Source organism: Calliopsis andreniformis, chromosome 12 (genome assembly GCF_051401765.1).
Source record: "Calliopsis andreniformis isolate RMS-2024a chromosome 12, iyCalAndr_principal, whole genome shotgun sequence".
Lineage (NCBI taxonomy): Eukaryota > Metazoa > Arthropoda > Insecta > Hymenoptera > Andrenidae > Calliopsis > Calliopsis andreniformis.
This window is the reverse complement of record NC_135073.1, coordinates 17,532,350-17,557,477: the sequence shown is the minus strand read 5'-3', so window position 1 is coordinate 17,557,477 and position 25,128 is coordinate 17,532,350. Positions and strand designations below refer to the sequence as shown.

The following is a 25,128-nucleotide window of genomic DNA, read 5'->3' as shown; positions in this document are numbered from 1 at the left end:
TCTATGAAAGTTACGAAATTATACAGTTAGAAGGCATTGAAATCGAATTCGCGCGTGTCTAACGAACGATGACCGCTCGAAACAGGAAACACGAGGATCTGGACGATCGAATTCGACTTTACAGTAACACGAGTACACGATTAATAGAGTTACCTTGTTTGATTAACCTAGTCTAACACGTAAACGTTGAAAAAAACGGTTGACAATTGTTACGATTCTCGATAATGCTACGATTCATCTCTTACTTTCTTTCATTTGTTTCTCTCGCACGCGAGGGCTCGATAAACTCGCCGAGACTCACCAACTCTCCGTACTTAACATGCCCCTCGACAGTGGTTGATAAATTTTCTCATTTTTTCTTTGCTTGTTTCTTCGTTAGTTTCACCAGCTAAGTTATTCATCACTACGGGACGTTCTAAATGCTAATGGGTGCGTGTCAGCGTGTTCGAAAACGACTTATCTATCGATATTCGGAAAGTGATTCTCCATGGACTTCCCTCCCCTTCAACTCTTCGCACTCGTGTCTGACCACGCAAGGGCTTATTCTACTAGGTCGCTGAAATTCAAATGCGATCCCTCGTTCAGCGGTATCAGCTTCTTAAATATATTACTTTTTAGTATATTTTTAAAATTTTCAAACGCAACTTAGGACGGTCCATTGTAACAAATTAATTCGTTTCTCTCCTTGGCAACGATAGAGGTTCTGATCAATTTCAATCCTTTCTACTCGACCATATTTGCTTATTTATATGAAAAGGTAAAGAAACCAGGTTGAAAGAGTGCAAAGAGCCGAAGCATTGATAATTACATTCTTCTCCCTTCTCTCTCGCTCTCCGCACGCCATGTTCTCATAGAGTGTGAAAATATATTCTACCACGAGGACAAGATCCAGAAAGATATCCAGTGTTAAAAGTCTTTGAGTATCTCTACGGTATCGTTGAAACGAGAAGACCAATCGTCGTACATACGGTATTGACAGTGTTAAACATCTCTCCAGATTTAATCGACACACCCTTAAAATCGCTAGTTTTAATGTTCCTCCTCATACTTAACGCTAGATTTTAATCACCTTAAGAAACAGAGTAGCTCCTATACTCCTTTACAATCCGCGACTCCTTGTACAGTTAGTAGATATTATCCTTAGCGAACAGTTCACGGTATCCAACTTGTTCCTTATTTCTTTTGATTCGAGCTTCCAAAATCTTCCTTAGACGGCTTTCGAGGGTAGGGGTGAAATCAGAGACAAAGACTGATCTCGAGGACGCATAATGGATTGTGTCTAATACTCTTACAATTAAATCCAGAGATACTTGAAACTAAAATATTCATCCTAAACGTTCCAAGTTTGTCGAGCTTTCGAGCCTTAATTTAGGGATATGTTCAACAGGGATATGTGAGGAGATATGGAGAAAGGAAATCGAGCTTTCGGTAAATGAGAGGCTACTCAGGGAGGAACGTTCTTACGAAACACCTAGATAGCTGGACCGAATTGAACGATAAACCAGATAGAATCGCGTTCTATCTCCTTTCCTGTTATCTGAGTGCCTTGAGTTAATCAGTTCGCGCATACCTCTCGACCTCCGCGAGGAATCGGCGTGCATGGAAGAAAAGTCGCGCGAGCGAAACGCTATCTGGCCCTTATCTACGAGACACAAAATGTAAACGCGTTTAATCGCTAAAGTATCGCTATCGGAATTCACGTCTGTATACCGAAACAAGACCGATCGTTTTTTGAAATATTTCACGGTGGTTGGTCGGTGGTACAGTCATTCCCAGAATCATCTCGTCTCCCTTCTTTTTTTCTTTAAAATTACACGTCGACAACAACGAAAAGAAAGTGTTTCTCTCTTAGCTTCTAAGCCATTATTTTCTTCTTAATCGCTAACAACTTGAGGGACGTGGGCGGGGGCTGCTCCGCGAATATTCGAACGTTCGAAACGGCTTATCACTAGATTACTAAGAGATGATACGGAGAGACAGAGAGACAGAGATACAAAGAGAGAGAGAGAGAGAGAGAGAGAGAGAGAGAGAGAGAGAAAGGAGAAGGGGGACGAGATAAAAAGATATGACTTTACATCGTCATTACCTACGATTCTCGCTTTTCTCATGTACACTCATTACAGTTAGCTTAATGTCGCCGATCGACGAGCTTATTGCAATACCGTACGCTCGATCGCTCGAACTTTGTACACTTACACCTCGAATAATTGATCCGTACAGATATTATATTTGTTCGCTCGACGACCGTGATAATCGTTCACCAACCGAATAGACCTATCTACTGTCCCGCGACGATCGTAATCGTATCATCACATTCGCTATGCTTATTGTCCTGACTAACAGGGCCGATCATCGACGTTTGTACTTAAAGGAATCGAGTACATTTATTGTCCGAATCTACCCAAAAAAACGGGTCACAGTGGACCGTATCCGTGGACACTCCAAAGACTTAAAGATTATACTTTCAATTGCCATCGATTGGATACAGCTCGCTGACCCGAGAAATACTTATGTACAGAGTGTTTGCCAATTTGTGGCACACGTTTTGCACATATCCAGCAGATCCATGAGAATGGATCGTATTCGTGGATCTAGAAATGAAACGGACTACGATCTCTGACGATTCTTTCGAGTCACCTTTTTCTACGTATCACATTTAATATAGTATTACTTAATTATTTTCTAGCGAAGAAAATTGAAGAACATCGCAACTTGTCGATACACACGATTGCACCACGAATTTACGAACACCCTGTAGAACTCCCTACCGCGCGACAGAGTTAACATTAACCGTATTATTGTCGGAACAGCTTTGTCGAGTTCGACTTTCGCGTAAATACAATTATTGTCACTACGTGAACTGGGGAACGGGACAGCAAGACGCACGCGATTCTTCAGACCACCCCCGCTTTCAGACTCGCGTCGATCATCTCGGAGCAGCCCTCTGAACATCCGATCCGGCAAGTCCGTACTATATTATTGTCGTTCACAGAAGTAGGAGTTTCATCCGCTTACATACTAGACTCTTCGTTTCATTCCCTTCGAAAAGGACTCGCTTCGAAAAAAGGGCCAAAGGGGGTGGAGATAACGGAAGATAATGCAAAATTAGAAAAGAATTATGCATCAATTTCGATCCTCTGGAGTGTTTTGCCGTTAAACATCTGGCGAGGAATCGGCTTCCAGACGTGACACGAACATCAAGCGAATCGTCTTCGTTTCTGTCGCTCAATTAACTTATAAAGGTAGTTAGTATGTATTCCTACTTAACACTGGTTTTTGATGCTTCTCACGTAAAAGCTAAAGCAACGCAGTCCAAACGTGTTCGTCGCTGACAGTCGCAATTTCTCTCATGACAGAGTTCACGTAAGGAACGAAGGTAAAATGAAGATTCGTTTATCACTGTCGCACGGTTATCGTTGGAGGTGGTTACAAGCGACAAACATCGTCTTGGAGAACGTCGAAAGCTAAACCACGTAAATTTCCGAAAGTTATCCTTTTATATGTATACATGTACCTCATGTTATGTATGTGTGCTTAATATATGTATAATATATGTAATGCATATGTTAGGTAAGTATGCATAGTTAAATACAGACTGGTCTTCGTGCGATAAGCAATCGGAGTCGTAAAGAATTTCCCGCTGCTGGTAAATTTTGAGGACACCCCAGCTTACTTAGAATCTGGATACGCGACAGTATTAAAAGAGGAAGTCTGTCTCTTCATTCCTCTACTTTTTTTACAGTGATTATGTATTTCTCTGATTTCTTGGTTGTACGTCTCCCATTCTTTACACGTATCACGATAATTACTATCCCTGGACGTCTCACTCTTTTATATTCTTTATACTTTTCTGCTTCTGAATACTTTCTTCAACATGGATTCTTTTTACAAGTTAAGAATTCATAATTTTCCTCATTTTTATATTCCCACTGAGGATACATTGTTGTAGAGTAGTTATTTGGATTCTCATAAATTTGAATTTGCAATAAAGGTGATTTCGAATGTTAGTAACAAAATAGTGAGGGCTGTGGACGCACAAGAAACCAGTTCCTAAGTACTACAGGGGTATCTCCTTTCCGAGTGGTTCCTAATTCGTGTTAATTAAAGAAGTTTCATTATCTGTACCCAAGGCACATATTATACTTTCATTCCGTTTTAGGAAGGTCCACTCTATGGTATGTACATATCGTTATAGCATTATTACACGTATAGGGGGATAGTTTGTAACAGTATCACCCTTAATTACAATAATGATAATAATATCTGACACGTTACCTTGTACATTTTCCTCGTTCTTTTCACCAGCGATTCCTTCATCGTTCACTACCCTACGTATTATTGTCAAGTCGACAGCATTTATAAATGTAATATTATCTTAAGTGCTACTTGATCTTTTAAAGTTACAATTATATTCAACTATAGCTTTGTGCAAAATTTACATTGTACATGTACCACCGATGCCCTCCCACGTTCCTCCATTTCCTCCCTTCGTATTTCATTAATTGATCATGCATCAATGTACGACTCCGCGTTCTATGCGTTAGCGAGTCCCCAGTGAACAACATTCGTTTCATATTATTGTCAGAATTTCCACTTTTACCCCAGTCCTGATTTATTATTGTCAGAAATCATCCCCCCTTTCTAAGTAGCTTCTTAAATTTCTTAAACGTTAAAAATCACCACGAATCTCATTCTCTTCTCGTGTGCCGTGTCTCAATACGTGTGTATGTATGTATATAATATATAGATTCATATGTATGTATATATATATATATAGAAATATACATATACATATATCGTATAATACGAAATATTGAATCTGATAGATCTTAAAAATATTTTGCTAATCTTCTTATGTACGATTAAACCTTACGTGCTAAGTACTTTCTTACAACCTTGTATCGTGTTCAGCCGATTTTTGTTTCTTCCTTTCTCCTCTTCTTCTTTTTCTAAATCTTTGAAAATCGCATATCGTATCACCATTGTTATTGATGTGTCGCTCTCTCTTTTCTCCATTTCACACGCCCTCGCCCCCGTAGTCTGTACACCGATCCCGCGTATTTTGCGCTAAACGATTCAAGGGATTCATCTCGATAGCATTAACAGACCGATGACTAACGTTGCGATCATCGATACGATCGGTATGGTTGTGCATGCGTCGCTCACTACGTTTATCTTCCATCCCATGTGATTGTGCAAGTAACACTAGGGAAATAAAATTTCGAAATTGGACGGTGCCCATTCTCGACGTATCTCATTAAAATTTAATAAGCATAGATTTAACCCTCTGTGAGGACACTGGGTCCATTTTGTTCACAGTGAATTCTGATCTTTCTGTAAACTTCTTCCGAATTTTTATTTTTTCTAAGTATTCCTATAAACATTTGACTCAAGTAACGAATGTACATTAAAATAGAGACTTCAGTAAGTATCCCAGAATTTTTTCAGACTTCTTGAAAGCTTAGGACAGTAAGAAAATAGTCGCGAAAAAATGGACCCAGTTAGGGTTAAGAAGAAACAGTAGATTGGTCCTCCAAAAATGGCTAAAGAGTAATCTTTAAATAAATATGTAAAGCATCATACCTGGTAGTACACCAAATCCGGAGTGTTCTCCTCCACAGTCCAGACGAGCTTGGCTGGATCACCCTTATCGCACTCCAACCTGAGGGTCTCGAAGAAGTTCTCAAAAGTCTCCATGTCCGCGCTCATATCCACCGTCTTGTGAACCCATTCGCAGTAACGGCCAGCCGCTGTAGGGTAAGGATATCCTTCAGCGTCGTAGTCGACTCCAGCGAACACTTTCTGTGCCATCTGCTGCATCTCGGTCTTTTGACCGAACCCACCCTCTGGGCTGTCGGTGATGTAAAGTGGATGGTACCTGCACGGGAAACGCGAACCATTACCTTGCTTCACGACTCCAAATACTTTCTTCTTTCCATGGACCGTTTGACGTTTAACCATCGCTTAGGGGATGCATTGCCAGCATATCGTATAAATACGTATAAATACTTGATTGATCAGAATGAACAGTAGGGACTGAATTATCGAAGTACGACGGAGGAACGTAATGCTGGCAACAGGTAATTAACAAGCATCAAACCAACACAAAGGGAACCGAATGCATAAACTAGATTGTTAATAGTTTGGAATTCCAACTCGCCTCGCAGGATTAGCAGGATCGTTCCCACCCTCCACTATGAACGTGTATGTCTGTCCTCTTTCGACGGTGATTTCTGGGATCAGCTTGTCGTTGATGTACCACGCGATGCCCCAGGCAGGTTCGCCTGTAGAAATTATCATTCGCGATTACGGCTGGTCTCAGGTCGATATCGTTCCAAGAGAGGAAGAAGTCCTTCACGCTCACCTGTAATCCTCGAGTAACCTCGTTTTCCTCCAGTAGGTCCGATCCGCGCGCTGAACGTGGTCTCGTTCGTGATTACCGCTGGTGGCCAGGCTTTCACGTCGGACATATCCGGGAGATTGTAGAGGGAATTTGTACACTCGCGGACGTTCTTCGACGTAAAATCGATACGAATGTCCTCGGTGGTCTTATCTAAGGTGCTCTCATGAGCATTAGCTTCTCCTCTCACATTTATGGGTCCTATTGCCGCGATTACGCTGGTTTCCGTGTCGGGGATCATTCTGTCTTTCACTGGCTCGTTCGTTCGTAGAGGTCTGGTGTAGGTAACTGAAACACACGGATACAATTCATGTAAAATATACCTACATCTTCACTTTAGTATCTAGCGAAGAAGAAGCATTACATTTCTTCAAGAGTTCTTGGACGTAGCTTCGGCAAATATGAAGCCCAATTTCTTAGTGTTAGATTTAATGTGAATCTCCATTTTAGTATGAAATGTTTGGAAAGTATGTCAGAACATGAAGCTGAGCAGTAAAACAGAAATCTACCTATGGTTATCCCGTTCTTTCGCTCTCCGTGCAAAAGGACGACGTCGTTCTTCCCTCCAACCCTCTCATCCGGACAGACGCCGCTTTTGCCATCACACTGGGCATAATCCGACATGTAGTAGTCCTCGGCGATGAATTTACCAGTAGTGTAGTTGTAAGCGACGACGACCACGTCGCCACCGATCATCTCAGGCTCTCCCTCGCGTCCAGACAAACCGAAGGCGACGTACTGATCCTCCCTGATGCGAGCAGATATTCTTATCTGTACATCCTCCCCTATCATTTCCCACTGCACCTGCACACGACCCTCTAACATCTCCTTGCAGTTGGTCAGCTCGTGCTTGGACTGAGGTGGCGGTGGCGTGCTGCTCGTCTGAACACAAGTGTAAAAATAGCCTTTTATTCGGGAATGTCTCGAGGCTGACGAACTCTTTTGCTCGAAATGCTCTAACGATTTATAGTTACTTGAAAGGAAAAGAAATTTGCTTCCGAAATGGTTGTACATTTTGGTACACTTTGCGTTACTTACAGGTTCGTACCACCATGGCGGCTATTCCCGATAAAATTTGAAAATATTCGATTAATTGCATGTCGAGCTTGCGCGCATTAATTCGCCGCGTTCATTCGTGATTCGGGCTCAGTTACCGTGATTTTGGTTTGTCCGAGGGCAGGTGGAACGTCGAGGTCCTTCGGGATGAAAACATGCCCGAAATTGTGCTTGTATGCGACGCACCACACCGAAAGCCAGTCGATGTCGTACACGGTCAAGTTCCCTGGCAGAACTATCTCGATGTCCTCCCCTAGGTAACCCTTCAGCGGGGCTGAACTGTGAACAGACATTTTCACTTGAAAACCTAAAACTCAGTTCCCTCCACGATTCGACTAGGGAATTGCAAAATGATAAAAGTGTACCAGTGATTAACATTAATAAGATGTGAGATCGAAGAAAGAGTGAGCCGTACCTCTGCCTCTCGTTGGGCACCTTGACGCCGAAGGGGTTGGGCTCAGAGCCATTCCCGACCCAGAAATAAGCATCGGGACCAGCGCCGTCGTAATGCAAATTGGGAATGTAGAAAGTTTTGCTATCTAGGATGGTGATGTTACCGCTGCGAAGACCGTGAGCTAGCCTCGAAAACTCTGGCAGCACCCTCGGCTTTGGCACTTTTAGGTCCGATGGGATGTAAATGCTGCCAAAGTCGACCTGCAGAAAATTAAGAGCACGTTTCATCCCCTGAAACTTTCTCAAGTCTCCCTTCTATAATGCACGTGAGCGTCCGACACGACTCAAGTTTTTCTACTTCTGTGCTGACAGTCTAGATACGTTCCACTTTCCACTGATTTCTCCTCGGCTACTTTAGGTAAATAGTTATTTCTATTAGACAGTTTCTATCAGTGTAAGAAGAAATTTTGTACCAGTATGATTTAAAGAGGGATTTATAGGCCCATCAAAGTCGAAATTTGACTGCTAAAGGTCAAAGAATCGCGAGGAGGGTCTCCCACCCAGAGAGGTCTCCGGAACAGGAACCGTCTCATCAACCTATCTTTCAGGGACCGCATATTTACACCCCCGCCAGTCGAAAAAGTCGATCTATCATTCCCTTACCCTCTGTTGAAGCTGACGCACCGATAGAGGCAGGTTTGAGGTCGTTTATATTCTAAGTTCCGTCAAACGTCTGAGTAAGCGAGACGAGAAGGGGCTGACAAGTGGATCGAGGAGAGAGAGAGAGAGAGAGAGAGAGGGGAGAGGGAAAACGGTGAAAGTAGAAAGAAAGATCTCAAGCGGGACCTCGTAAAATCCGAGAAACGGATTTCACCCTCCATACAGAGTGATCTACTCTCTTAACCCTCTGGGGAACGTTTTATGAAAGAAAATTCAGAGTTCGCGACGATTTCTCAACTCGTTTCGAAACCCCGACAAATCTATTCGCCTACCGCGCTGTTTTTATACACTTCCATGGTCCCCTTGCCTTTTCTCCTAGCTTTCCTTCTCATACACGAAACTACCAACAATGATATTTTGTCAGAATACCCCCATTCGAAGTGCCATTCATGTACAAATATATAAGAGGATGGATATCTCTACTCGCAAGAAATTTTCTACTGGGAAAATCCAGACTTTAGTCGCCGAAGATATTCTACGTTCTTCCAGGGATCTCCCGTCAATATTCCCCAATCGAATTAGAAATTCCATGAAGATAGGGGCGCGTCGGCGCTGCGATTAACCGCTATCGCCTCCCCCTCTCCCTATTTTTCTATTGTCTTTTTTATCGGCCCTCGAAAAGTGTGCCAAGAGTCGAAGATTGAAAAGTCGGTGAATATCTTCGACGTCTTCGATATTCCGCTCAAGGCTACTGTCTATACGTGCCCTGATTCCTGTCGTTTCGAGATGTTCTTTGGAACCCGCTCCCAGGACTTTTGTCTACGGAGGAATCGATACACGTGGGCACCTTGAACTGACGATATGAGTTTCCATATCAGGGTCGTTCCAATCGTTAAATTATTTGCTCTTCCCTTTCCGCCGTGGCGGACGTTTGTACGCGACGGGAACTCGTACAAGGAATTCCACTTGCACTGGATCGGAAGTTGCAGCTTGGGAAGCTGGAACCGAGGGAGAAAGATGTCGCGAGTTTCGGGAAGTTTACCCATCGATATTGTTCTAGTGGCTTTCGAATCGTGTATCAATGAACAGGTTTATATTCGAGGTGGCGGAGGAGGGAAGGATTCGCCATTAACGCGTTTAAAGGCTCAAACGGCGGCAAATTCTGAAGGAGGAGACTCGAGCTTTAGAAATGTTTGTCGACGGGACTTCGAGTCCAGGAAGATCGATTAATAATTTTCTGCTAAGCCCGGAAGCCAACAGCCAAGAAAACTTCTTCATTAGCCGAACCAGCACGCCTCAAAGGCAATGGCACGAGGAAGACGGTTCCAGAGTTGGCTCTCAGAAATTAATCTTGCACCGTTATACTCGCCTTTCAGGTATCGAGCTGGGAAATTAATGATGACCTTTATTTTTAAACGGTTCCACTCCATAAGGAGACATGAAAGCAACTCTGTGACTGTATGAGCGAGGGAACCATGGAAGCAGAAATGGGAAATGGGGAATGCAGGTAAAAGCAGATGAATCTTAACCTGAAGAGCACCAAAAGGAGACGTAATGAAGCTTTACAGGCATTAAGAAGACTTCTATTTCTATGTAATATCCCTCTATTGATTAAACTAATGTATTAAATAATAATTTTGTAATCTCAGCAACACAACCAGGTCTAGACTTGTCAAGGTTCGGATTATTAATCTGAATGAAGTATATGGAAGTATAATTGAAGAATAGATCAGCGAAAACTTTCCAGAGTTCATTTTCCTATAAGGAGCAGTCAAGGGTTGGCCAAAATGAGATCAGTGCTTCGGAAAGTAGTTTCTCCAGTTCCCCTCGACTTCACTTAGTCCCCCGATCGTCGAATGCTAATTCCATCGTTAATAATAATCATTATCAGCGAGCAGGCTTCTCCAAGGGGGGTTCGAAATTTGCACGAGCATTAAGCCCATTTCGTTTAAGGGCTCGTCAATCATATCCACCCTCGGCGAGCGGATTTGCGCGCGCGTACGCAGAGCTTGGAGATGCTGGATACCAATGAACTAGGACTCGAGCTTAATGGTGTTTTGAGTGGGCACGATGTACTCAAAATTGGTCCTCGTGCAAGAGCGCGACTCAAGGGTCTGTCTGACAGTTTCCACATTGAATCTCTAGAAGTGATTAAGTTTCAATTGATCGGATATCATCTCTGACAGTTCAATGCCGTGTAATAATACTTAAGGGCAATACATGATTCTTTTGCAAAAGGGTAGAATTGAAAAATTTGGTAGAGCAATTAAAGCTATGGAGGAATAAAAAGTATATTCCTTTGGTACTCATGACAATTCTAAAGGTCATTTTGTGTTTTACTAAAGGTCAAGTATATCTGAATACCTAGTGAGAAGGTCATATTACCTTGTTCCAAAGGCAAGAGGTGATCTCGTTTTATCACTTCCCCCGTGATTGCAAATTTGCTACGAAATAATCAAATGTGACAATGCCCACGCTTCTCGAGATGATGTTTGATGCTAACCCTTGACATTAAACTCTTTACCTACCGGTGAACGCTTTCTGATCGTTGCCCATACCCGCCCACGACTTTGTCTAGCAAATACCACGCTTTGTGCTTACTCCGATCGTTTAGATTATTTACCCCACTATAGAATATTCATAGCATTTTCTAATAATTGAGAAATATTGTAGTTTTCACGCAAATAAGAAGCAAATATGCATAAAACTGTATCGAATACAGCTTCTCCTGCGTTTTATATGTCAACTTTTGTTCAGAGGGTATCATGTGCTGTCCGAGGACTCCCATTGTTCTTGTTAAAATTAGGAAGGGTCGAGCATAATTGAGAATAACGTGAAAACGTCGATGGTTGTTAATTAGCAGCTCTTTATATAAACTTCCAATGTTTGAAGAGTAAATGAAATTTAATGCAAGCTTTTGAAATTGAAAATCGAAGATGGAATATTAAAAAGAAACAGTAATTTTATCTTCCAGTTGCAAATTTTCCAGGAAAATTGAATTGTTGCTCGTCCATTCCTATGAAATCAGGATCGTCGAAGACACCAGTAGTTTATGAACAGGGAGGCGATGGTCACAATGGCTCCTCGTCAATTCGATACCTTTGATCTGGTCGTTATACACCCAAGTTTCGTCAGGGGCTACGGCAGCCCCCGTAATAGACTGTTTATCTCGTAAGCTCGGATTTAGATTCAGATCGGGTACTATTATGCGAGCCACAATTTTGTGTATGCACGCATCGGTGCTCGAATCCTTACGCGTAATGTACCTCGTGTGGAAAGAAGATATTTTTACAAACATTGGGAAATACCTTTTTTCTACGATTGAAAAAAAGAGGAACAGGAAATGACTGAAATGTAGAAATATACCTAAATCAATTTTCGAGCATTTTTTCTCAGCTTTCCAAAAATAAAAAAAGAGGGTACGTGACCACGCCTTCGTTACGTTGATCTGGATTAAGATCCACGTTGCACCCCTGAACGCAATTGAGGGGGGTGGTCCCCGTGGACGGGCGCGATACGGCCGATTCCGATATACTCGTTATAGCGCGGACGGTCGCTCGAGCAGTCGATATTCAATCAAATAAATCCCCCTAACAAACTGGAGAGTTGGAGATAGCATCAAGAAACAATCCCGGAGGGGCGAGAAGGGGAGCGGCTTTAGAAACGGAGGAATCTAATAATTTGCCTGTGTAACTGGAAGAAAGCCTTTTACCAGTATTGTTTCTAGACTCTCAGAAAGACATTAACCTGATTACTTAATTTTTTCTATTGCGCAGTTTTGTGAACGATTCATTCAATTCCCTTTGCTTCTTGTATTAAATACAGAAAATTATTTTTCAATTTATAGGAACATAAAGTGTGCTTTGATTTTTGTAGAATGATCCCTGATCCCTTTTCCCACCCTTCCCATCGTTTTCGTCTTATTATTCCATGTTTGCCGATGATCTCGATCCCCCTAGCGATTATCCCCACACGGGACGCTAACGATCGCCTCTGATTCGAGGAAGAGGGATCGAACGACCTATCGGAGCGGTCCTGGACAGGTCATAGCTGTATATTATTTTAGCACCTTATCAGGGCGGTATCATCCCCAGTCAGCCAGCAGCGTCCCCCTTGAAGCTGGTCACCCCCCGTTGCGAGGCACACGTTCTTACGGAAATTGAGACATCGAGCCTCGTTAGGCTCGATAGCAACGCCCCTTATCCCTGTTCGCCGTCGAACGACAGCAAACGCACATCGTGTTGCAGTTTATTGCTCCCGACTTGGGATCCAGTCTGCCGTGATTATCGTTCAATGTCGTTCCTAACGGACGATTAAATTGATAACGCAGTTGGAAGGTTATCCTAACGTCGAGGAGTATCTAAGACTGCATGCTTAATCGTTCGTGGCATCGTGGAAAAGTTCGACTCTGACCCTGATGATTTTGCGATAAATTCTAACTGTGTGGAAGTTCGTTTACTTTTTTACTTAATACTAGTCCTAGATTTTCTTTGGGTTTGTTCAATTTGAAGGGTTCAGAAGAATCGCTGCAACCGTTCAGGATCATTCGACTCGAACAGAGTACGATCGTGTTTAACAAGGTCCAGACGCGACGCGTTTTTACGAGCCTCTCGTAAAGCTCCAATCCGAGGTCTGAACTGGAGCAATTGGCTGAAAGAACCTTGAAATCCGAGCTAAAAAGGACCGCTTTCCAGCGGAGAGTCCGTTGTGCTTTAAGTAGGTGATAAATTAAACGAGCCTCCCTCTTCGTGATACCTCTATATCTTAGGCGGTGGATTTAATGGAACTTTTTTAACCGAAACTTTATACTAGCAGGGATAAGCTCCCGTTAAATACGTTTCGCAAGTCTAATTACACGGATTTCTCGCGTCACCTCCAACTTCTTTCTGGATGAACAGGTCCCCTTCCCTCTGGGAGGATAACACTCTTTACTCGTCAATGAATATTCAAGATTCGAAAACCTTCAATTGACTCTCTATGCTACGAAATATAGAGATGCTAAATAATTTAACTAACTCCTTAACACACCCATGATAGCCAGGAGCGCAGCAAAAATACGCATTTCATTCACTACCTGCGAAATCTCTGCGAAACTGTTTCTGTATTTCTGTACAATAAATTCAAGGAAATCTGAGCGTTAAGATGTTGGTCCATGTGGAGTTCCAACTCTTCTACCCCTCCATCTAATTACCCACTACCCAAATACCCATAACAGTACCTCATCAAGAGCCATAGAAACCAAAGCTCCTATAAATTCATGAACATACTCTAAACAACATGTATCGCATCGAACCTCTATCGCCAGTGGAAGAAACTTTTCCCCGACCACCCTCTGAACGACGTCGCCAAAGTTGGAAGATATTTCACGCGTGCGGCACGCGTGCAGCGGGCAGAGGCACACAGACAGCGTTCACTCGCGACATGGTTGGAAATTTAATTGCGTGTTGGACCCCAGTAGGTTATCAGGGGCTGGCGTGCGCCGCGATTTCTGACTAGAATCAGCCAAGACACATAACGGCGCGGTGGGTAGAGCAACATCGTCGCCAGATTCCCACCCTGTCCTGCACGGAATGACGAAACTTTCCCGGCGGCAGGAGGACCGGTGGGCGGTCCTCCGGGTACCTGGAACTTTCGCAAGCTCTCGTCCAATCGGCGTGTCGAGAGCGGGAAAGATATATAGGTGCAGAGGGGAAGCGGATGGCAGAGGGTGCGAAAGAGAGAAGTCAGCGGGCAGAGGATCGGACCAGAAAGGGAGGAAGAGACGCCGCGAGGAACCGCGGAGCGGGGCGACAGAGCATCGAGAGGGAGAGAGATCCTCGAGAGGAGAGAAAGAGAGCGGAAGAGCGAGGCAGACGAAGCCAGAGGGGTGTCGGAGAGGAAGAAATGATTAGGAAGGGAAAGAAGCGAGAGAACAATTATAGAAAATGGGGAGAGGGGCGAGACAGGAGCAAAGAAAACCGAAAGAATGGATGGAGAATGAAGAGTATACGGTGGCCGAACGGTAGAGATAGGGGTGAGGATGAGGACAACGCGAGACAGAATGGGTAGGGGGTGGCTAACTCGGTGCGGAACGAAAAATGATAACTTTTGCTGAAATACGCCGGTGGTCAGACGCCGCGATGCTAACTTCGCTCCACTTCGCCTCGTTCCACTCGTTTTGTCCCTCTCGTCCTACCTCCCAACCCTCCGACGTACCCTCTCTGTCTGCCCCATCGCTGGCCAACCACTTCGCTCGGTATTTCATTTCCACGTCTACCCGTGTGTACTCGACCACTTATGTGTATCCGAATGCTGGCTACGCAGATACTGTTCATATGTACCGGGGGAAACTCTCGGTCGGCCGCCTCCACCCCCTGGACAGGGGGTTACTTGGACGGCGAAAAACTCGGGGCTGTTGGTGCTTTATATTCGTGTTAATTTTACACTTCGCCCGGGTAGTTTGCTTTCTGCAGCGCGCGATAAACGGGGACCGCTGCTGGCTAATGTTGCCGCGCTTAAACGAAGAGGAACAAATAGGCGGGGTGAATGGTTCGACCTGGATATCTCTCGGAATATGCGGATAGGAAGCGGCGCGTGTTAAAATCCCGATGGCGCGCCACTTTTTCCACGGCTAATTTTATACACTTTTGGCGAGGTTCCAGCGATGACTCGCTGCACGGGGGCTTGTGTGCGTGACTGCAGCGTCGTGCACCTGATGCACCGCTGCGGCTGCCCTGAAATGCGCGCGAGCCTTTGGGGTGGCTTCAAAATGGCGTCTTGCCACTATACGCGCTACCCTTCTGCGAGCTGCCAGCGTTGTGTGACTGTAATCGAGTTCTGCTTGCAAATATCTATGCGGAGGAGAATGCTGTGATTTATGGATCAATGTTATAACATAAATTATTATTTTTTGAAATGCCACTTGGATTGCGTGAGAGGTATTCAGTGTCAAATTTCACGAGTTTTTAGAGCTCCTTAGAAGAGTAAAATGATATTCAATTTGATTCTTCTTGATATTTTTCATTCTTCTCTTCTACTAGATCATGAAGATATTCTAATTTCCGAGGGATTAATATTAGAAGATGCATTAAAAGTCTCCCACACACCACGTCTACCTCTGCCACTACAAAAATCCTCATTATCGATGCCCGAGCAGCATCCCTTTAAAATTCAAAGAGTCGCAGGTCCTCTAGCCTCTCGGATCGAAGTATCTTGGCCCTCTCAAAGTGGAACCTCCGTCTTTGAGGTGTAAAGGTGGCCATCGGCTAAGACTCCTCAAAATGGCGGCTTCTCAAAGCCGTAAAAACGAGAAGAAGCTATAAAAAGCAGCGGCGGCAGTTGAAAGCAAACGATCAGAGTAGAATTCAGCAACGTCGTAGACTAGAAGAGCCGAAATAAAAACCAATGAACGCGTGGAAGTCGACAACAATCGCGGGACGAAAGAATGGGGGTCACAGAGGCAGGAGTGCAGGGCAAGAAGAAACGAAATAATTTTTCGAAAAATAGGAAAGAAAAGGAGAGGGGGGGAGGAAGGACTGCAGATACGCCAAGTACAAAAGGAGGAAGCGGAAGCGAGCGCGAGAATGGAGGTGACGAGGACGGAGGGGAAGAATTCCAGAGGGAAAGAGGAAGCGAAACCGAGACAGTGGAAGGTTAGACCAAGGGTGGAAGGGAATTGGGAGGGAGGACAGAGGGCAGAGAAGGGTGGGAAGATAGAGGCGAAGAGAAAGGGGAGAGCATCCTCGGGTAGCAGCCGGCAGCCAGTCAGCCAGCCCCGGCCAACATCGACCCGGCGAGCTGCTCTCTGCCCATGCGCAACAATCTTACCCAGGGCTAGTGATGGGCCCGATCCAATTCCCGACTTACAACTTCTCGTTACTTTTGCAAAACGAAATCTGCACGCTATCGTCGAGAACGAATGACCAACATGGTTCGCGACTGAACCAGCCCTGACACTAATAATTGCCACGTGGTTTGAAACTTGGACTTCAGAGAAATTGCAAATGGCTGTTGACACTGGTACTTCATGTTTTTAGGTATCTTAGGATCTACTTAGAAACGATTTCTTTGAATTCTTTATTCGTTTTTTGGATATTTCATGGAGAGACGTTTACTAGACACAGAGAGTGTCAGGGTAGGTGGAACAAGATGAGGCACGTGTTAATATGCACAAAGTACTGAAGTCGCTGGTCGCAGAAGAGTCTTGTCTGAGGAGGACTTTCTTCTTAGATCTTTGTCTGGTGACGGCATTGCTTAACACACTGTCAGCTGCATACTTTAGAGCAGACTTGCACTTAATAACTGGTCTTCTTAAGATTTCTGAACTATTCCTTGATCTTTGAGAGGGTACTCTGCTAACTGTTATTAATTTGTTAAATAAGTAGAACTCTCTTTTTCTTAATAGGAGATGCTATTGATGAAACTACTTGAATCGCTGCGAAATAAAAAATATTGTCCCATGTACCCACGAGCATTTTTCCTTTTCCTTTTTTACGAACACTTGTGTAATGCGTTGGTGTCATCCGTGAAATATTTGGAGGTGATATTACTGGTTTCCGATCGGCGATTGGCATCGACCGGCTGGCAAAAGCGAAACGCCATGGAATGTTTTCCGAGAAGTCCTTCAACGTGACTGGAAAACATTTGCCGTTCCAGCGCAATAAATACTGTCAATGCAAACGATTTATACGAGAGCTTTTGCTCGTGTTTTCGCAACGCCGCTCGACGCGCTTTTTTCGCGGCCGAGGACCGTGTAATCTGCGACAATATCTTTTCTATAAGAGGGCAATACATTTTTCCACCCTTATCAAAAACCAAGTTCTACATTACTAAAAATCCTCCCTTGTTGAGAAATAAATTTTTTATAGATTCTGCTATCTTAAAGAATATTATTCAAGCGTAGTTTTATTAAGAATCTCATTCCATCAAAAGTGCACGGTTCCCCGTGTTTAGAATCCGTTTGAAACGGTTATAAACTGACGCTCTCGCGGGCCAGAATCGTCCACTTGGTGCCACAAGCAGTCGTACTTCGTCATCCCTCCCCGAAAACTATGAGGCGTTTAATTAACTCCAGTGTTCGTGGAAAGAGAACGCGAATTCAGATGCAAATGCCGTGACACGCCCACAGGACGACCCCTTCTTCTTCCAGTTAAAACGCAACCGTTCAACGAAAACCGCTGCTTGAACGGACACCCTATCCAAGCAGAATTTAAATTCACCCTCGGGAAGATATAATTCGTCGTTTAAGAAGTCCAATCGGGACGTTCTGAAACTGATTGAGGAACGTTTTCAAGGCTCCAATAAAAACAGGCAAATAGGTCACGTTTTTTCAGAGACACTATACAGACGCAGATAATTTTAATCGAATTCTAAATCAATTGTGATAATGGTAGCCTTAATTATCGGTCATTCCTTTAATCGGAAGATTCCAACTATTTGCTCATTTACTGTTACTTTTTATAGCCTCAGACTCGATAATCGTATAAAAGGTAGAAGATTAAATTTGCTCATGTAATGTCGAAGGCACGTACGAGATCGAGGGATAAAGCGATTCGAGTTTTTTCATTTCCGCGTGATACTTCTGTGCGTGCAGTAGTTCGTGTCGCTCACTGATCAGACAGAAAGTGGAACGTTCCATAACAGCGTGGGGTAATATTTTTGTACCGTGTAGAACGATCTAATCTTTGTCGCTCCAAATCTATAAATTAAAACGAATCAATTTTTCCACTGCAACATTAACACAGTTACTAATACAGCGTGCTGACATTTAATTACATATTAATTGAAGCACCCTTTGCTTTTATATCAACGATAAAAATGTAATTAAAACATGCGTTTAATTTCAGAAGAAAATTCGTGCAAGATCGGTACATCTCGATCAGACAGTTCATTCTTTTCGTCATTCAGGAAGAACCGGAGGACTCTTTTTGCCAGTCATCTGTCTTCTTTCATCGCGGCTCCTCGACAGTGGTCAGAGTCTCCCAGGGGTCACCAGTGGGATACTGGTATCGAGAGGCAAAGGGGGATGCAGAGGTGGAGGGGAACGAGATGAAAGACCGATCAACGGCTTTAACGTTTTGGATTCCCCGAGGAAGCCCCGCGGATAAGAATCCCGTTGGCAGAGACCACTGGCTTCCCCTATCGCCGCGCAAAAGTAGCGAGGACGATTTCGGAGACCAGCGGTCGCCGAGGGGGACGCTGGGATGCTGGAAAAAAATTACTAAATCCTATCTGAATCGGTGGTCCATTGAGACGGCGGTTTGATATCGACCAAGGATATCTTTCCTCGTTCCTTTTCAAAGGAAGCCGCTTCGTGGATACGGTATATCGCGAGGGGGAGGCCACGGAGGAAAAAGGAAAGCGGAACAAGAAGAAGGCTTATTCCGACAATACATCCTTCGACGTAACGCGTCGAGGGTGTGCTGACTGACAGACAGCTCCTGTCTACCGGATACCCAAGCAAAACCTATGTCTACCCCTCTGTGTATCAGCCACCCTCCCCTCTTTCTCTTTCTCGTTCGAAGAGATCGGTACACCCCCAGCCGCCACGAGTCTTCTGTGAATCGCGGATAGAACGGAGAAGCACGTATCGGAGGGAGACGAGAGTGCTTCTGGGGATCGCTGAGATTTTTGGTGGTGAGGAAACAAATACGCTCGAGGAACCTTTCATTTAGTCTTTGACGAAATTAGTAGGCTTCACTCGATTTCTCTGAGACGCTGGAATTTGATGTTTTACGAAAATAGGAATGTATATCAGTGATATAAAATTGTCTTTTTAACTATTTCAGTAATACCTATATATTTTGATCTCAGTTTCAGTGAATTGTATGGTGATTTTTTTCGCGTTATAAGAGAAACTGCGAGCAGAGGTCCAAGAAGAAACACTACACGAGTAATAAACGAGAGAATTACTATCCCTCGTTACGTCAAAGTCACAAATTCGAGTCCGCCAAATTCGCACGGTTTTATATTCATTTTACGGTACAATATACTTCCACAGAGGCCCGGAGGGGCTCGTCCAGAGCTTAATAAATCTGTCCATCCCTTTCACGGCCCACCCTCACACGCCCACTCGCTTACCCACAAATCCACTCGCGTCCGTTGGTGCGCACAAAAGTCAGTATCGCCTTGCTAGAAATTTCCGAGGGTAGCGACGGGGCCCGAGGGGTGGAAGGGAAAGGGAGAAAGGTTTGAAACGAGCATATCGACGGCGGAGAGTCGGAGCTTTTGCTCTTATATTAGGAGGGCTTTAATATCGAAGTCTGAGGGGTGCTCCCGTACCGTGACAACCCTCCATCAGACACGCTCTGTCACCGCAAAACGCGCTGTCCGCCGTCTATGGTCCGTTCTACAGGGTGTCCCGTTACGATACGCGCGCCCAGTAAGTGATCGTCGTCCAACCTTTTCGGTATAAATCGATCCCGACCCCTCTCTCTCTCTATCTCGTTGAGTGCACCGATCAGGAACGTGAGTGGAAGCCAGACGAGCGCGACAACGGGGGTTGGGGATTGCCGCGATGAATGTGCGATCGCGATTTTACGATAGGAATACAGAAAGGGCTCTCGTTTCGAGAAATGCCACTTCGCGAAGGATCGACGCGTTGCATCTGATATGCGTACCTTCTAGAGCTTGTAGAGACTAATAGGACGAGGGAAGTTATACCCGCGAATCTGGTGGCGCAATTTTGGTGGTCTGGAGGGAACTCGGTTTAATATTAACAATACATTGCTTTTCAATTGGAAATTAATGAACCCTTCAGCGGCGAGTCTTCCTCGCTATTTTTCCCCATAGGAAAGAAGCTCTGGAGTGCAAAGAGTTAACAGGCAGGGTATGATTAAAAACACTTGGAACTTTTTCAGTCTCCTTCTATACCTATAAAAAAAAATTCTACAATAAAGTGGTACATTCTATCCAACTGAAACGAAGGCCCATTGAAATCTTGACGAGTGGAGAATCATAAAGCTGCCATAAGTGAGTATCTGATTCGATTAGTGTCGTGACAGCCCCAAACCGGTCGGGAAAAATAGGAGACGGAAACGAGCGGAAGCAGGGGAAGAGGAACGACTTAAATGCATGCTTAGATGCGTGCACACAACGGAGCGGTTGGATGCGCGTGTGGGAGAAGACGCGCGTGCACACCCCACGTTCCCCGAGCTTCCGTATCCATCTTACACGCACCATTGACCACGAATGCACGTCCGATAGGGCAGCGCCGTGGACCTCCTCAAAAATCAAGTTATCTCCATTCTCCGCGCATCGTGGGGTTTCAAATAAAGCGCCACGGGGGGTGGGGGTTGGATTCACCCGTCGGGGTGCGACGTCTTTTCCGTCCAGACCAGCCAGCCGAGTATGTCGCGCAAATTTATTGGAAATACCGTGCGCCAGATTACGAAGGATTGTCGTTTTGTTATCGGATTTTGACGAGCCTGAAGAATTCGTATGAAGAGGAAAAATTGTGTGGGGTACGAGGTGCTTGCGCTATTACTGATTTACTTTGTAAAGTTCCAGTGAGAGTTTAACTTAACACGTTATCTATCCCATGCATCTAACGTATAGTCTATAGCGATTTGGATAGTGTTAATATCGAGTGGTTGATCGATTTAAGTTGATACTTATCGTGGGTAGGAAGAGCACAGATTAATATTAGTTAAAATACTGTGCTTTGTATCTACCTACTTAGGACAGTATTGATGTTAGGGTAGAAAGTATAAAATGTTCGAATTCACTCACAGTAAATCGACGGCACCAAATGCTGAACCATTTGATGTCCCGGAATCGCTTTCCGTCAGGCAGCTTCAGCATGATGTCCGTATAGTTGAACGCTGGAAGTACCGACAGTTCCCTGCGCAGATAAAACGCAAAAAGACACTGAAGAATTTCCGTGTTCTCTATTGTGCCCGTAACTGCTCCGATAATACAGCGTTTCCTGCTGGCTAGCTCTAGATGCGATCAAACGCGTCGATTCGAAACGGAACATTGTCGATTTCGGGCAAACAAATCAACTCTCGTGAGTCGGGATAAAAATCACCGAAATAGAGACACGAAAAAAAGACAAAATAGTTATATAATTCTACTTAAAGTCGTCTACAACAACAAGATATATTTGGCAAGAGCAGGACTCTATTAAAATCGATGGCAAAAACGTTCAGCCAGTTTACGAGTTTCTTATCAAATTCTTACAGGAAGGAGACAAGCAGCAGTCGAAACGTAGTAAAGTGCTCGCGAGGATGAAATCTGAACGAGATCGCCGTATAATTCCCGTTTTATTAACTGCACCCCCGCGATCTTCTCCGTCCAGCCTTCCTCCTGTTTGCACCCCCTCCGTCCCCTAGCGCTCGACTACCCCTTCGCGTATAGCAGACTCTTTGAGATTCATTTCATCCCCTGGTTACGGTATGCCGCTTTCGTCCACTCCCCCGTTCCTTTACTTTCTCCCGCTTTTTTCTCGGCTTTGGTGCCGCCCGCGTGTCAACCCTGACCGCGTACGCAACCTTCCACGTTCTTTTTCATCGTCCTTGGTTACTCGTGCGAGAACGGGTAGTGAGTACGCTTTGGAAGCTCGACAGGAGCACGAAAGTATATGAATTCGTATGGGGGATGTGGCGTGGAAAGCAGTATTGAGGGTTGTTGGTGGTGGGACTCTAAATAGTAAGTAGTACAGTTTAAAAATGGGTGTGGCAAGTAGTAGTACAGTACGGATGGAGCTGCAAGTCTGAAGTCTGGCACTATTCCTGATTCTCTGCTCTATTTTCTACTCGAGGTCTCAAAATTATTACACAGAGAAAGTCTATCTCTTACCCGTCCTTTTCTACATCTGGATAGGGGACGATGATGCCTTGTGGATTGGGCCTGGGTGTGTTTCCCACCCAAAAGCATGCAGCAGGTGCTGTTCCATCGTAGCAGAATCCCTTGATGAATATCGTCGAGTCGTCCACAGCGTACACGTCGCCCTTAATTCCATGAGCATATTCTGTCAGTTTTCCAAGTGATTTGCCGTAATAATTGGGTTTGTTCTTCGCGTGACCTGCAACAGAAACCAATTTCCCACATTAGAATCAAACTAACTCAAAAAAAAAAAAGAACTAAATCACCTACGACTATTTTTAACCCTTCTTCTGCTCTGTAACCATCAAAGAGTTACACGAAGACGGTCGATAGAATTGAAATCCATCAGCGTATGCAAGCGCAATCGACCCTAAACGCTCAGGACCGCGAAAAGACGTGGCGATGGTTGGGACTTGCAGCTCGTGGCTGCGATGGGGAAGTACGGGCTTCACCCTCGTGATATAGGTTGGACGCATCACCGCCTCGATACAAAAGCCCTGCCAGACTGGTCGTCCGTAGTCGCGATTTGCATGAATTTCATTTCATTTGCTCGACAGGCCCATAAAGTCGGACGAATGAGCGGATCGGAAGAGGGCAACGCGGCAGTAAAGATCAGCGAACGTTTATACGGACGTTCGGAACTCGACCAGCCGATCGCCTTAAAACGTTTCGAGATTAGCGGTTGCTTTAAGAGCCCGCAGAGGGATCGAGGAAAACGGATTTCGCGAGATTGCTCGCGATTTATTTTCTGCTTTCGCTGAGACTGCTCCAATACGTTAGAAAAACTGAGACTGTTTCGGGAGATAGAATTTAATTCGTTTGAGAACGCTGAGACATGTTGATAGAGTTTTACGTTCCTGCTGGAATGTTTGAGGAATGTTGCAGGAACGTTTGATATTTTTCTCTTTTTTTTTTGGAGAGGGAATGGCAGTCTATAAATCTCCTTACTTGATGCGCAGAACGCATGAATTTCCCTTCGAATCTCGTGGAAATCGGCTTAATGGCTCGATCGGAGTTTCGGATTTAGAACGTACGAGCGCGTTTCTATATATGTAAACGCGTATTTTTAACAACTGGGTAAATCTCTATGCCATGGACCTGCGCCAGGGAATAATAAACAATGTTGTATTTTAGACGAGCTGGGTAGATCCTGAAAAATGTTGGGCATGGTCTATTTTGGAATACATAAAAGTACAGGCATAGATAAAAATTAAGTATCGGGATTCGTCACGGTGGCAATTCAATATTAATGCATTTCCAGATATCTGAAATGAACCTTCGCTGAATTAATCGTTAATCCGATACAATAATGTCTCTCACGATTCATCGAGCAATAGAATATTCAGGATCAACCAAAAGTATTTGGCGAAATCACGCGACGAGTAAAATAATTCGATCATAAAGAACCCATTGCCACGAGGACACGTTTAAAGTTCGTTTCCAATTAATTTCCATTGAACGCTCGGCTCGGTCCCGCGACTTTTGTTCCACGCGAAACACCACGTCGATAATTAACACGTCGCTGGGCGGAGGTGTTCAGCCGAAACGCATAGTCGAAGCTTTTAGTCCACCCTCCGGTCCTCATTCACCCCATTCGCTGGTCGCGGTTGTATTGGTGAACGAGGAGGTTCCGTTTCTTCTCCAGCCATCATCGTCGTTGTGGTGGTCGGTGCACCCTTTCGTAGCGATGGCCTCAAGAGCCATCGAATAGAACGCGTGTCCCAAAATATGTAGTACAATCTGAAGAGAGAAAGCTCCCCTCTAGAAATGAAGCTTACTTCACTTAAACTTTCGACTTTAAAAATAATTCAAAGCATTGTGCTATTTTTTACGGTGGGGTGTAATAGTCAATGAACTAGGTACACAATTCACAATAGTGACAAACTTCCATCACAAATTTTGAGCAAATAGTTTGCTAGATTTTAGTCAAGACTCTAGAAGAAATATAAGATTCAACCAACGGAAGTTTGACTGTGTTAGCTAGCTCAAGCCAGGACTTTGAAAGCCTATCACTAGTCATCGATACAGCAGGATATTACGGTGATGCGACAATGAACATAGTGATCGCTATCTGGCCGGTATTGGGGATGTCACCCCTCTTTGCGTGATCGCACCAGCGCGTACGGAATCGGGCACGAGGCGATGAGATAGAAAGAGAGGAGAGAGACAGCGAACGGAAAGAATGGTGCAGCAGGGTGGGAAAGGAGAGCCCTATAGAAACGACTCGAGACAGAGGGAAGAGAAGGGTGGTAGATATCTACTAGTAAACACGCGCACACTATCTCGGCAGCTTGTCCATGAGTGCGTGCGTACGCGCCACCACCTAAACTACCCCCGACTGGTGCTTAAACCGCCTCCCCTTTTATTATGGGCCGCGACGGTTATTGGATTGTACCGTGCTATTTGTTGGCTGCCACACTAATGGATCCATAATCACCGGGACGAATTAACGCAACGACGGTCGCGTTACTTTAAACATTGCGCGATAGCGCGACGCTTCTTCACGCTTCGTGACTCCCCGGGACATTGGCAAACGATTTCGTGTGCCAATCGCCGAGTGATTAGTTGTGGACGAATGGTGGGAGGTAAAAATGCATCAATCAGTGGGACTAATTAACATACTAGTCTCTCCTTTTACATTTAAATTTAACTCCCAAGGTGCAATCGTAGAGATATAGTTGCAATGAAAATTCCAGCAAAAGTAGATCAGTAGAATCTCTGACTATTTAAAATTTCTCTGCTTAGAGTTTCCTACATTAAGTATAATAACAGTAAGAATGCAGTAAAAGGCATCGATGAAGACGTAACTAGTAAAC

The 25,128-nt window shown here is 44.5% G+C and overlaps 1 protein-coding gene across 2 annotated transcripts in view; it reads right to left on the bottom strand.

Annotated features, from left to right (window-relative positions):
• Positions 1-4,242: 4,242 nt before the first annotated feature.
• Positions 4,243-25,128, bottom strand: part of LOC143185495 (protein Skeletor, isoforms B/C) — a 49,659-nt gene continuing 28,773 nt past the window's right edge. For both annotated transcript variants that reach the window (XM_076388547.1, XM_076388546.1), the window contains 10 exons: positions 22,286-22,511; positions 21,218-21,329; positions 7,872-8,110; positions 7,555-7,735; positions 7,439-7,459; positions 6,910-7,282; positions 6,365-6,688; positions 6,161-6,284; positions 5,584-5,878; positions 4,243-5,205 (listed from right to left, as the gene is read on the bottom strand). In XM_076388547.1, coding sequence (XP_076244662.1) covers positions 5,086-5,205; positions 5,584-5,878; positions 6,161-6,284; positions 6,365-6,688; positions 6,910-7,282; positions 7,439-7,459; positions 7,555-7,735; positions 7,872-8,110; positions 21,218-21,329; positions 22,286-22,511 — 2,015 coding nt within the window. In that variant the 3' untranslated portion in view covers positions 4,243-5,085. The remainder of the gene's footprint in view (positions 5,206-5,583; positions 5,879-6,160; positions 6,285-6,364; positions 6,689-6,909; positions 7,283-7,438; positions 7,460-7,554; positions 7,736-7,871; positions 8,111-21,217; positions 21,330-22,285; positions 22,512-25,128) is intronic.